The sequence below is a fragment of the Pyrus communis genome, chromosome 11 (assembly GCF_041283825.1).
Source record: "Pyrus communis isolate YQ-2024b chromosome 11, ASM4128382v1, whole genome shotgun sequence".
NCBI lineage: Eukaryota > Viridiplantae > Streptophyta > Magnoliopsida > Rosales > Rosaceae > Pyrus > Pyrus communis.
The window spans coordinates 8,753,710-8,767,838 of NC_142575.1; the positions used below are offsets into that span (position 1 = coordinate 8,753,710).

The 14,129-nt window shown below is 39.9% G+C and overlaps 1 protein-coding gene, 1 long non-coding RNA gene and 2 pseudogenes across 2 annotated transcripts; 1 reads left to right on the forward strand and 3 right to left on the reverse strand.

Annotated features, from left to right (window-relative positions):
• Nucleotides 1-3,920: 3,920 nt before the first annotated feature.
• Nucleotides 3,921-5,511, reverse strand: LOC148692848 (uncharacterized). The gene is made up of 2 exons (XR_015953110.1): nt 5,051-5,511; nt 3,921-4,560 (listed from the first exon to the last, which is right to left on the reverse strand). It is a non-coding gene; the product is annotated as an uncharacterized LOC148692848 (long non-coding RNA).
• Nucleotides 5,512-6,491: 980 nt separating this feature from the next.
• LOC148692849 (uncharacterized) lies at nt 6,492-7,430 on the forward strand. The gene has a single exon (XM_088680241.1). The coding sequence runs from the start codon at nt 6,492-6,494 to the stop codon at nt 7,428-7,430; it is 939 nt and encodes a 312-aa protein (XP_088536367.1).
• Nucleotides 7,431-11,073: 3,643 nt separating this feature from the next.
• On the reverse strand, nt 11,074-11,859 carry LOC137743087 (DEAD-box ATP-dependent RNA helicase 42 pseudogene; annotated as a pseudogene).
• A 1,182-nt stretch (nt 11,860-13,041) lies between these two features.
• On the reverse strand, nt 13,042-14,129 carry LOC137741658 (putative carboxylesterase 17 pseudogene; annotated as a pseudogene).

Genomic DNA, 14,129 nt, shown 5'->3' on the forward strand with positions numbered 1-14,129 from the left:
TCAGAACCCCACCTAACTATTGACCAAAAAAAAAAAAAAAAAAAAACAAACGACACTACTTTATATAAATGCTAAGAACAAGAGAAGAAATCATAGTATTATATTTTGAAAACAAGTCAACCAACAAGACCCAAGAACGAAAACAAACCAAAGTCCCGATTTGACAAGGAAGAAACTGCAATCCAAAATATAAACAATTTTGAAAATATAAGTCTACAAAATGGTTACAGGATTTGGAAGATGAAAAGAAGAAATTAAATCAAAAGAGAGAAGTGGAGAGAAATTTATAGAAACTTGAAAGAATATCATTCTCACAAAAGAAAAGGACCAACTACTAAGACAAGTAAGAATATCATTCTCACAAAAGAAAAGACCAAAGTAAAGTATAAAATCAGGGAAAGCTCCAATGCTATGTATCATTCCATAGAAGAAATTACTTCCTATTGATGACACATCATTTAGTTTGCAAATTTGGTTTAATAATTTGGTCTCCCTATCATTACCCTTTCATTTAACATTCCAAACAAATACAGATGTGTTGATTGGGGACAATGTTGTAGTGACCTAGAAATTAATCTGGAGTGAATTTGCTCCAACAAGAGAACTATAGTAAACTCCGAAACAGCTATCACATGTACCAAAACTACACATGCCACCATACTAATCTAACACAAAACGATAGATGCAACAGATTTATAGATGTGACCACACAAGTCGACACCGAATAGTGAGGCGCAACCTATACCACAAAACGATAGATGCAACACATTTGTATCATTGACTACAACAAGTCATCGCTGAATAACGTGACCACATAAAGTCATAGCGGAGAAGCGATACCATGTAAAGTTATTGTTGGTAGACCAAAACACATAACTCGTCGCTCAAGGTGAAAACTACATCCAGCCAATGTTGTAGCACAATCCAACACTCGCTAGGCGAGATAACGAAACTAAACTTAATTACTCGAAGAAGGAAATCACTTGTTGGCTCATTCCAATGTAGGATTAGGACACTCTAGCAAAGCTACATGTAATGTCAATGCTCAAGTTGGATCTGCAAATCTACGAATCAAGTTCGAAGACTCCAAAAACATATAAAAATACAAAAATTGCTCATCATCATTAAATTTAATAAATTAAAAAAATTGTTAGAAAATTATATTCCACATGAAGCTGGTGGTAGATGTGTGACAGATGTGATATATATATATATATATATATATATATGCCTTGTTGGACATATTTGATAAGTGGAGCCTTCTTTGCTCCTCCCATCATGCATACGGCCACTTTGATTTTCTTTTTTTGAGTAAAAGCATCTCCAATAGTGTAGGATTTTGAATAGGCAAACTCATTTTGATGAGCAATGTAAGTCAAAATTAACTTCAATGGTATAGGCAATTGATGCCTACTCCTCAGAAGTAGCCAATATTTTCTAGAGAGATGATTTTCAACCAGAATTTTTAGCTTATCGCACATTTTCTATATTTCTAGTTATCGCATTAAATGAAAATAACGGTAAGGATTAAACAAAGGTGTGAGACTATAAAGAGTGTTTATAATTTCTTTATTTTTTACAACACTACAGGTAGACAAATCGGGCCGACAACACTTTTTATGGATTAAAACCTTTTTGATCATCGAGTATGGATAAAATCTATTTTAATTACTATGTTTTTTATTTAGTCAATATGTGTGTTTTCCAACCTTTACAATTTGGGTCACTTTCTATTAAGAAATATATTCATTTACATATTAAAAATGAATAAAAAAAAGTACTAACAATTTCTCAAGAACTTCAGAAATTTTGGACAAAAAGTGAGCTCAGGCTAGTAAAAATTGAATGAAAGGGGACACACAAAGCCACTGGTCTCCTTCCTATAAAGCAAAAGCAAAGCCTGTGATTTAGATAAATGACGTTTGTGTCTGTATTCCGGCATACTGAAAAATCTCTTTAAATCAAGATCATAAAATGCATTCGCAACAAATAAAACGACCACAACGATAAAAAGTGAAAAATATCAAAAGCAGCAAAACTGAAGCAAAGTGCGGAGAGTTAGTTATATCTGAAGGACCTTAGTAACCCGTTATAGCAAACAACGCCACCAAAAGCAAATTCTTTTTGAAGGGCAGCTCATCGGCTCCACCAATTCCCAAACAAAACCTGCACATCAAGGAAAGAACCCGAATGAATGAATTCACAGGTCCGCAACTCAGGGAACAAAAAAAAAAAAAAAAAATTAAATAAATAAAAGACAAAACATCGACCAGAAGATTGTAAAGCACATACATCCCTTCAACTGAAGAACCGCACCATGTTCGCATCTGTTGAACAGCTTGATAAGGGCACAGACAATAAATCAAGAATTGAGAGTTAGATTAAGCTTTCCATTAAATGCTATTTCAAACCTCCTAACATTATTTTGACAAAAACAAAAAATTAGAAAATGGACGATCTTCTTCTTTTGGGTAAGAGCATCTCCAATGGTGTAGATAATTGAATAGGCAAGCTCATTTTGACGAGCCATGTAGGTCAAAAGTAACTCCAATGGTATAGGCAGTTGACGCCTACTCCTCAAAAGTAGGGGATATTTTTTAAACATACGATTTCACACAATTTTTACTTTCTCACACATTTCTATATATATAAAAGAGGCTAAAAAGAGTGTATATAATTTCTTCGTTTTTTTAACCACACTATAACTATAAGTAGGGAAATCAAGCCCCAAAACACTTGGGTTAAAACATTTTTGGTCACTGTGTTTATAATTAAAACAACAACGACAATCAAAAAGAAAAAAAAAAAAAAAGAAGTCAAAAGCAGCAAAACTTAAACAAAGATATAAAAGAGGCTAAAAAGAGTGTTTATAATTTCTTCATTTTTTTTACCAAACTATAACTATAAGTAGGCAAATTTCGACAAAAAAAAAAAAAAAACACTATAAGTAGTAGGCAAATCAAGCCTCACAACACTTGGGTTAAAACATTTTTTTATCACTGTGTTTATAGTTAAAACAACAACGACAATCAAAAAGTGAAAAAAGTCAAAAGCAACAAAATTTAAACAAAGTGCGCGTAGTTAATTATCTCTAAAGGAACTCAATAGATTCTAAAGCACATACATCCCTTCAAGCAAAGTGCGCATAAAAGAACAAGAAGATTCTAAGGCACATACATCCCTTCAAGCCTTCAAACTGAAGAATCGCACCATGTTTAGCATCATCAATGCTATTGCTATATCAGTTTGTGAGAGAGAGAGAGAGAGAGAGAGAGAGAGAGATGTAATTTGTATGAGTCGATTTGGCAATGTCTTTATGTGTAGAGGTGTATCAGGGACTAGGATTCTCTCTCCTCCTCTTTTCATTCCCTTCCCTTCTTTCCTCTCACATTCTCTATTTTGCCTTTCTCTTTCTATATAAAATTAATATAAGATGTTGACGTGACTTAATCGTCTTTATGTGTAGAGGTGTATCAGGGACTAGGATTCTCTCCCCTCCTCTTTTCATTCCCTTCCCTTCTTTCCTCTCACATTCTCTATTTTGTCTTTCTCTTTCTATATAAAATTAATATAAGATGTTTACGTGACTTAACCGTAACTGTTCAAATAGGAGGGGAGGGAAGGAAAGGAAAAAAAAGAGGGGAGAGTGTATGAGTGCTATATCAGTTTCCAACTCAACGCTAGACACTCTCGTAAACTTGGTCGCCATGCTACTATCTCATTCTGATGGTACATGATTTTCACAAAACTCTCAAGGTTTTGTTGCTTTTAATTAAACTCAAGCATTTTAGTCTCGGTTTCTTCATTCTTTTCTTAAATGATAAATCTCGAAACTCCTCAAATTTTACTTTCTTTCTGGCTTCTTGGTTTTACATCACTCGCTTCTCAATTGTTCTGAATTATAGAAATTAACTTCGTTGTGGAAGATATAAACTGTTACAAGTTTATTTCCTAACGTGAGATATATGAGGGAAGGAAAGTGAACGTCTGCCGAAAAGCAGAAGGAAAAACACTTAAATTAGCAGAAAGTAGCTTTTCTTGTCTAAGATGACCGTTTTGTATCTTTCGCAGCAACTAGTGACGATTTTCAGCCTTTTAATGGCTAAAATATGGTGCTCAATCAGCCGAGGGATTTTAGCGTCGATAAGCTTCTTCGCCAACCGCTTCTAAAGGAATCTGTACCAGCGAATAGGTGAATCGCCACTAAAAGTTTTAAAAGAAATTTAATCTTCTACCACTGTACGAACAAGTTTTTTTTGGGAACCTCCGCCGGTATGAACTGAAACACAGTTTCTTAAATCATTCTTATATATGAATTTACATTAAAGTTTTTCACTTTTGAGTTATTTTTGGGGTTCGGAGAAAAAATTGTGGAGATACATTACATGCCAAAAATATTATAAAGCTCTCTCCTTGGAATTCCAGTAAACAGCATCCCCCAACAGATTGCTGCTGTAGAAACTCATGTTTCAGTCCCGTGATATGATACTTAAAGAAGCGGGGATTTCTGACCTTTGGCATGAGATCATTCAATTGGCTTATGTTCTGTTGACAGCTCAGCTGAAACGAACAAAACAGACATCAGTAAGTATATCATCAATGTGTTGGTCAACTACTGTCGACATTATAAGATCGTCTCCACAAGAAAGAGGACAAATTAAATCTGCAAACGAAAATTAAAAGAACGTAAAAACAAACCAAAATTGAGTATCTTAACTAGAAAGCAAAATTAAAGCCTGCTATTTAGAATTTAGATCATAAAATGCATCCACAACAAAACAAAAGAAAAAGAATGATCACGGCAATCAAAAAGTGAACAGAGTCGAAAGCAGCAAAACAAAAGCAAAGTGCGGAGGGTCTCAGGAACCCGTTATAGCGAACAACGCCAGAAATTAAATCCATTTTGGAGGGCAGGTGATCGGCTCCAGCAATTCCCAAACAAAAACTGGATAAGAACCAAGGAAAGAACCCGAATGATTGAATTCACAGGTCCCACAACTTATGGAACAAAAAAGAAAACAACATGGACTAGAAGATCCTAAACACATACATCCCTTTAAACTGACAAATCCCACCACGATCGCATCTCTTGCACAGCTTCGTAAGGGCTTGGAAAATATTGAACATGCGAGCATACGCACATAATGTCCCTCCGCGCCAGGGGAAATGACAAACAAAAAAAGAAGAAAAAAGATCAGAAGCGGGACTGAAACTAGTGCAGAGCGAGACAAAACAAATTCATAACTACTCACACAATAAAATCCAACATGTATCAAATTATTCCTTGTGAAAAATAAAATGAAACCTAAATATCAATCGTAAAGTAAGTTGAAAATTGAAGATCAGCAGGGTATAAATAGACATGTGGAAAGATTAAATATTCTATTCATTAGAACAATTCAAAACTAAAACTCATTAGGTGACTGAGAAACAATGAACCAAGAACTGAGAGTCCGATTAAGTTCAGCAAACGCAGATAAAATTATGCAAAATGTAAGTTGGAATCAAGTTCACACTTACATAACTTGATATCTACGTTGCTGAGTGCCGCCGGGAGGCGATAGTGCTTGATTCATGATTTCTTCCAACTTGCGTTTTAGTTCTGCTTTACCTCTCTTGACAGATTGTTCACTACAACCCTCAATAAACAGGTACAGCTTGCAATCTCCTGGCCCTGGAACCTTGCCTAGCGGGAAATATTAACCTCTGATACTAATGGCAGCTCCAGTCAATCTCTGATATAGGGCCTAAGTTTCCTTATGGGTAACCTTCCATTGGGCATTCTGGGGAATATCATTTATTTCCAACTCTGCTTCATAGTGCTCGGGTATTGCATCAGCTTGAATCTTTGCCAGGTTATGCTGCAAATTCATGGCTGTTGAGAGAACTTGCCATGTGACTTGGACAGAAGGAATACTGCACATATTCCTTGTCAGACAGCACGCCACCTTTACAGCAGAAGGAACACATGCTCTGATGTGTTGCAGCATGGGCAGTGCCACCTTTTACAATATTTGTTTATTACATGCAATTGTTTAAATGCATGCGTGTGTGTGTATGATGTATATAAAACATCAACTACTATTACAGCAGTTTCCAAGAGAATAATACAACAAAATTATTAAAATTAATATGGTATCAGAGCAAAGGATTTGCTCTGCTCTGCCTCGTTCATCCGCTGCTATACTGTGATCTGTTAATGCAGCTGTACAGGACTTCTGCGTTGCAGACCTCACAGCTCCTGACGGCCCTGTAGGCTACTCTTGCAAAAGCCCTGCAACAGTTAAAGTAGATGACTTTGTTTTCTCGGGCCTAGGCGTTGCTGGCAACACTACAAACATCATCCAGGCTGCAGTCACCCCTGCATTTGCTGCTCAGTTCCCTGGTGTAAACGGCCTTGGCATTTCACTCGTGCATTTCACTCGCGCATTTCACTCGTCGCTGCTCTACCTGTCACAGCCAAGCACAGCCACTGCACACTGCCTGCCGACATGGCAACTGACTCTTCCAGCAAACACACCAAATACGAAGATCCCAGCGATCCTCTTTATCTTCATCACTCTGATCAGCCTGGAGCGATCCTCGTCACACACCCTTTGAATGACGAAAATTACTCCACTTGGAGCCGAGCCATGGCCATGGCCCTCAATGCCAAGAACAAGGAAGGATTCATCAATGGATCCATTAAAAGGCCCGAGTCTGCATCCACAAGTGAATTCCAACAGTGGACTCGTTGCAACAACCTCGTGAAATCCTGGCTGCTCAACTCTGTCTCGAAAGATATAGGAGCAAGTGTCATCTACAACAATGTTGCAGCTGATATTTGGAATGAATTGAAGGAACGTTTCTCTCACACAAACAGTGTACATCTCTTCCATATTGAACAAGAGATACATGGAAGTGTTCAAGGAAATTTGAACATTGGTGCATATTATACCAAACTGAAAAGTTTTTGGGATGAACGTGATGCCATGTGCACTCTCCCAACCTGTACATGTGGAGCTGCAAAAGAATTAATGCAGTTTCAACAAAGTCAGAAAACCATGAAGTTTCTCATGGGCCTCAATGAATCCTACGCTGCGGTTCGTGGGCAACTTTTACTTATGGATCCCCTCCCTGTTGTCAACAAAGCTTTCTCACTTATTATTCAAGTTGAGAAGCAAAGAACAGTTTCAATACATGCTCCTGGAAGGTCCTCAGTCACCGATACTGCAGCTTTCGCCGTGCGGGATAACATGCGCAACTCTGGTAGGAATTTTTCTCCAAGAAATTCCCATCTAAAATGTGGTCGTTGTGATGCAACTGGACACACTTCAGATACCTGTCGTGCACACCTCAAGTGCGACTATTGTAATTGGAAAGGTCACACCATTGATCAATGCCGCAAACTGAAAAAGGCGAAAGACAACAGCAATAGGGGAGATTATTAGGATCGCAGGGGTTCCAATTCCAAGGCTAATCATGTTGATACCCAGCCAACGCCTCCAGCAACATTTTCTTCGTCCTACAACCTCACTTCCGAGCAATATCACAATTTGCTTGCACTCCTTGATAAGAGTCAATCCAACTCCACATCTAATCATGTCGGTACCACCTCTACTATGAATAACTTGTCAGGTAGAGTTTTTTGTGCTTCTGCTCTCAATAAGGGAAGGGACTGGATTTTCGATACAGGCGCCACAGACCACATGGTCTGCTCACCAAGCTTAATGACCACAAGTGTTCCGGTATACAATCGACAAGTGCACTTACCCAATCATGCACTTGCCGATGTCACACATATTGGCACAGTTCATCTCTCGAATGATCTCACCCTTCACAACGTGCTTTGTGTTCCATCATTTAAACTAAATTTAATTTCTGTCAGCAAACTTACTAATACCTCATCTTGCTTTGTCATCTTCACTGATAAAATGTGTCTACTTCAGGGCCAACGATCGGGGAAGATGATTGGGACGGGAACTGAAAGAGAAGGACTCTACTACCTTGATAATGTGATGAAAACCAGGTGCAATTCAGCGTCAATTGTTGCCTCTTCTTCCCAGCTTTGGCATCAACGCCTTGGCCATCTTTCCAACAAGACCTTACGGCATCTCTCTACTTGCATTAAAAATTTGAATTTTTGTAGCATTGATGATTGTTTGATCTGTCCATTAGCCAAACAAACACGTGCTCCTTTTCCTTTGAGTTCTATCACCACAAAGGCTCCTTTTGAGTTAATTCATGTTGACATTTGGGGAGGTTACCATGTTCCCACTATCACAGGGGCACAATATTTCTTAACTATTGTGGATGATTTCTCAAGATGCACATGGGTTTATTTAATGAATCACAAATCAGATGCACGATCTTATCTCATCACTTTCATCCACCTTGTTGAAACACAATTTTCCACACGAGTCAAGGTTCTTCGTAGTGATAACGGTCCAGAATTTTTTATGACCCAATTTTTTTCAGATAAGGGGATTCTCCATCAAACAAGTTGTGTCTCTACTCCCCAACAAAATGGGTAGCAGAGCGCAAACACCGCCACTTACTCAATGTTGCTAGAGCCTTACTTTTTCAATCTCATCTTCCTAAGAAATTTTGGGGTGATGCTATCCTCACTGCCACTTATCTCATAAATCGAACTCCCACTCCTCTTCTTCAAAGCAAATCACCCTATGAAATACTTCACCACAAACAGCCAGCGTATGCACATTTGCGAGTGTTTGGTTGCTTATGTTTTTCTTCCACCCACCACCATCGTCCCACAAAATTTGATGCAAGAGCCACACGGTGTCTTTTTCTTGGGTATCCATATGGCACAAAGGGATATCGAGTTTACGACCTTCACACGGGTAAAATCTTTATCTCCCGTGATGTTATTTTCCATGAACATGTGTTCCCTTTTTCATCTTCTGCTGCAGTTTCACCACTTGTGTTTCCACATACTCAAGATACTGCCTATGATGATCCCATCATTCATCCGTCCATTCTACCGGAGCAGGATTCCGTCGATCCATCCTCTTCTTCGCCGGTGAGTCCTGTTTCAGTTTCATCCCCTTTTCTTTCCACCTCACCACCTCGTCTTAAACGACCCACTCATGCACCTGGTTATCTTCAACAATATCACATCGACATCAACCTCCCTTCTCGGTCCGTCCCTTCATCTCACTCGGCGTTGACCAAAGTACCAGGTACTCCTTACCCTTTGTCTGATGTCCTCACATACGATCGTTTATCTGCTCGACATCATGCTTTCACCACTTCCATTTCAGCTGCCATAGAACCCAGCTCATTCTCACAGGCTATACGTGACCCTCACTGGCGTTTCGCTATGGAAGAAGAACTGGCAGCCCTTGCTGAGAATAGGACATGGTCTCTGCAACCATTGCCCCCTGGCAAGAAGCTGGTTGGATGTAAATGGGTTTACAAAATCAAATTTCGCTCCGATGGATCCATTGAGCGATATAAAGCACGCTTGGTTGCCAAAGGTTATAGCCAAATTGAAGGCTTAGACTATCGAGAGACCTTTGCTCCGGTTGCAAAATTGACTACAGTTCGTCTACTCCTTGCTGTTGCCTCGGTCCAACAATGGCACCTCCACCAGCTTGATGTTAATAACGCTTTCCTCCATGGTGATCTTGAAGAAGATGTCTACATGTCCTTGCCTCCTGGTTTCGGACGAAAGGGGGAGACACGAGTTTGTAAACTTCATAAATCTTTGTATGGGCTTAAGCAAGCCTCTCGTCAATGGTTTATCAAACTCTCTTGTGCTCTTCGAAAGGCCGGTTATCAACAATCCAAGGCAGATTATTCATTGTTCGTCCGAAACCATGATGGTAAATTCACTGCCCTCCTTGTCTATGTTGATGATATTATCTTGGCAGGAAATAACATACAAGCAATTGAAGATACCAAGTCTTTTCTTATGAAGCAATTCAAGTTGAAAGACCTTGGCCAATTAAGATATTTCTTGGGCATTGAAATTGCTCGCTCTAGCAAGGGGATCACCCTCTCATAGCGAAAATATGCCCTTGAAATACTTGAGGATGCAGGTCATCTTGGCGCAAAACCAGCCACCTCTCCTATGGAGCAAAACTTATCACTCAGAAAGGACGAAGGACAATGGATTACTGATCCTTCCTCTTATCGACGACTTGTTGGGAGACTAATCTACCTGACAATCACGCGCCCTGATTTGGTGTATGCTGTCCATACTCTTAGTCAATTTATGGAGAAGCCTCGAACTCCACACTTGGAGGCAGCCCAACGAGTCTTACAATACGTTAAGCACACACCAGGGCAAGGTATTTTTCTTTCTGCAAGAAGTCCAATTCAATTGAATGCTTTTTGTGATGCGGATTGGGCCAGATGTCGAGACACACGACGTTCTACCACCGGATACTGTGTATTTCTTGGAGAATCTTTGATCTCTTGGAAAAGCAAGAAACAAAATACTGTGTCACGTTCTAGTGCAGAGGCAGAGTATCGTTCAATGGCAGCAACTTGTTGTGAAGTCACTTGGTTGAAATCTGTTCTACAAGACTTGGGTATCAAACATAAACATCCAGTCAAGCTATATTGTGATAATCAAGCGGCACTTCACATCGCTTCGAATCCGGTCTTTCACGAAAGAACCAAACACATAGAGATTGACTGCCACCTTGTACGAGAAAGGGTTCAAAGTGGAATGATCGAGACATCTCACATCTCAACCATGAAACAACCAGCCGACATCTTCACAAAGCCACTGAGCTTATACCAGTTTACGACTTTGCTTTGCAAGTTAGGAATAATCAACATTCATTCCAAACTTGAGGGGGAGTGTTGAGAGAACTTGCCATGTGACTTGGACAGAAGGAATACTGCACATATTCCTTGTCAGACAGCACGCCACCTTTACAACAGAAGGAACACATGCTCTGATGTGTTGCAGCATGGGCAGTGCCACCTTTTACAATATTTGTTTATTACATGCAATTGTTTAAATGCATGCGTGTGTGTGTATGATGTATATAAAACATCAACTACTATTACAGCAGTTTCCAAGAGAATAATACAACAAAATTATTAAAATTAATAATGGCAGCTGCAATTGCTGCCCCTCAAGCTGCCCCCTTGTGTCCAACAAGGACACCTGGCACAACAGCTGTTCCTGGTAAAGTTACACCGCCAAGGAAACCTGAAAGAGAAACAGGTAATCCACCATTTGGAAGTAGTTGGGCAGCAGAGACAGGGATCTGAACGGAAGCCTTACTACCTTTAGACGGAGCAGCAGTGGCTGATATTTGTGCAAGGGCAGCCTGCTGTGAGATGTCACCGCCTGCCTTTCTGACACCATCATCTTCATCTTCAGAATCTGACTTGTCATCCTCAAAACCATATTCTTTGGCTTGTGCTTTCTTTACTGCTTTCCAAGCTTTCCTCTTCATTAAATTTATAACCACTGCCCCCGTAACCAGTTCTGTAGGCCTGCTCGAGTCTCAACTTGCTCAGGGAGCTCCAATGCTTTGACAAGATCTGGGGCATACTTAGCATCTTCCTTAGAGATGAACGTTATAGCACAGCCCTTCTTACAATACAACATAGTCCTCGTAATGATCTGGAGTATCAAAGTTGATCACCAGCTCAACCCCCTTGACATCTAACCCTCTAGAAGCTAGACTTGTTGCAATCAACAAATTACACACATTGCTCTTAAAATCAGGTGTGGTGGATTCACGATCTGTTTGATCTTTGTTCCCGTGAAGCGAGAGACTGATATCCATGCCTAAGTAGACCCCTAAGCAAACCCTAAGCAAAGTGTCACATGTTGCATGTCCTTTGGCAAACACCAAATTTTTTCCTCCCGTGAAGCTGATGACGTGACACATAACCGAGCGCAATAACATTCTAGAATTCGTACAGCCGACCCCACTTAGTGGGATAAGGCTTTGTTGTTGTTGTTGTACAATTCCCCAAGTATCTCTAACAATCTCATGAACTTTTCACTTTTCGACCTCGCTTCAACAAATTGTGTAATGTCCTTGTTTACAACACTCTTACCACCAACCTGTATGTGCACAGGTTTGTTTAAGACTTTACGTGCCAAGACTTCAAGCTGGTGAGGGAACGTGGCAGAAAACAATAGAGTCAAACATTCGATTGATTTGTATAGCTATAAGTATAGCTCGGATTTTCTTGTTTGCTCTTCTCTTTCACATAAGGTCCCGGCGAGAGGCTGTTAGCAGTCTTTCTTTTGTTTTGGCTGCTCGTAGGGTAGTTCAGTTGCTTATTCTCTTCGTTCAGGTGACACAAAATACTGAAGTCTTTCTTTTTCACGTTAAGCTGGTGCTTATTCTCTTCGTTCGATGCAGAAAAGATTGATTACCTGATTGATACAGAAAAGAGAGGAAAATCGCAGAGTTAGGGCAGATTGAATTCTTTGCCTCCAATTAATTGAATTTGATCAAAATTGGGCTAATGGTCGGTCGGTAATTTTTTTGGGTTTCTTAATTGGGCCGAAAAGTCTTTAAGAAACAAATGTAGGAAAACATTGGGTTTGAATAAAAAATATTTCGGTCGGTCTCACTCTTAAACGTGTCCTAGGGTATGTTTGGCAATTGAAATAATGGGCCGTTGAGATTTCACATAATCACAAAGCCCTTCAAACTAATTGAATTACAAGAAATAGTTGTATAAATTGAGGTTTTATTTTCTGTCTAAGTTGAATTTGCAATCTAGCTTAGGAGGGTTTGGGTGGATTAGGTGGGCGCCAAGGCGATCTCGGTGGGTGGCTAAACAAGTCTAGGCGCCCTTAATTTTTAAACTACAAAATCACATGCAAGTTGTTGTGGAGGTTTTGACAATCGTCCACATATGAATCCTTCATGTGATGGATCAACAAGACTTCATTGCTGGTTGTTGATTCCATCAAATATGACGTTCTCAAACTCACACAACGGATTACTAAGTGAACAAAATTAATATAGCATGAAAAATATAATACATAACAAGTAATTAACAAGTTCCAATATTAAGTTAATTTCAGCATAATATATTACATAATACCCTAATAAAATATCAAACTAGAAAAAGAATCCATGAAATAGCTATTATTGCTTGATCGTGAAGGCCTTGATGTTAGATATCAATTCTTGGGTCCGGGAATAAGAAAGCTGATAGTTATGCAGAACTTGGAATGCATGTCCAACTCCTTTGTGCATTGTAGTTTCCACCCTAATCCCCATGCTACTCAACGCATTGCACAACTCGAAATTCCTATCCTTCAATATATCCAATTCCGATACGCATACCATCATGCTCGGGAGCATTAAATCGCATAATTTGGCCACGCTGGCCTTCGTTAGAGGGTTGCACCACGGATGGTCTCTGCTGGCGCCTAAGGGAAGAGACAACCGCCAATATGTGTCCGAATTTGACAGAGTTAGGGCGGAGTATGGAGGCTGAGTTGCACACTTTTCAGCCCAAGTTCGAGCCTCTCCTCCGAAAAAGGGTTGGATCAAGACGGTGCCTTTGAGACTCAATGGCCTTAAAATGGAGGGGTCACATGAACCTGAGTGTGTGGTGACATGGTAGGCTATGTTAGCCCCTGCACTGTCACCACCTATGAACAAGCTGGACAAGTTGCACTTACTTAACCACCATTTTTGCTCACTACACTCATTCAGAGCTTGTTGTTTTACCCACATAAGGGCTTTGAATCCGTCATCATAAGCAGCAGGGAGACGGTTGTCGGGGGCTAAACGGTAATTCACAGAGATGATGACACAGCTTGCTTGTGAAGCAAGTTTGGCCAGAAACTCATGGTAACAGCTCCAAGCAGCAGATCCAACACAGAATCCACCGCCGTGGAAGTAGACAATCATGGGGAGATTTCCGGGGTGGCTTGGAACATAAATACGTGCCCATAAGTTGGCAAATTTGTCAATGACAACGTCTTTGGCCACGACACCAGGTGGTAGAGCTAGAGTGCTGGGGACACTTGGGATCATCGGAGGCCTTTCGACATATCCATCTTTGTGAACTCGGATGAGACCTTCGATTTCTTCGAGTACAACTCCAAGTTGGTTAGATTTTCTAGTTGCTTGGAGGTTAAGCCTTGGATCAAGAGATATGGCTGCCATATTTCTTCTAAATTTCAT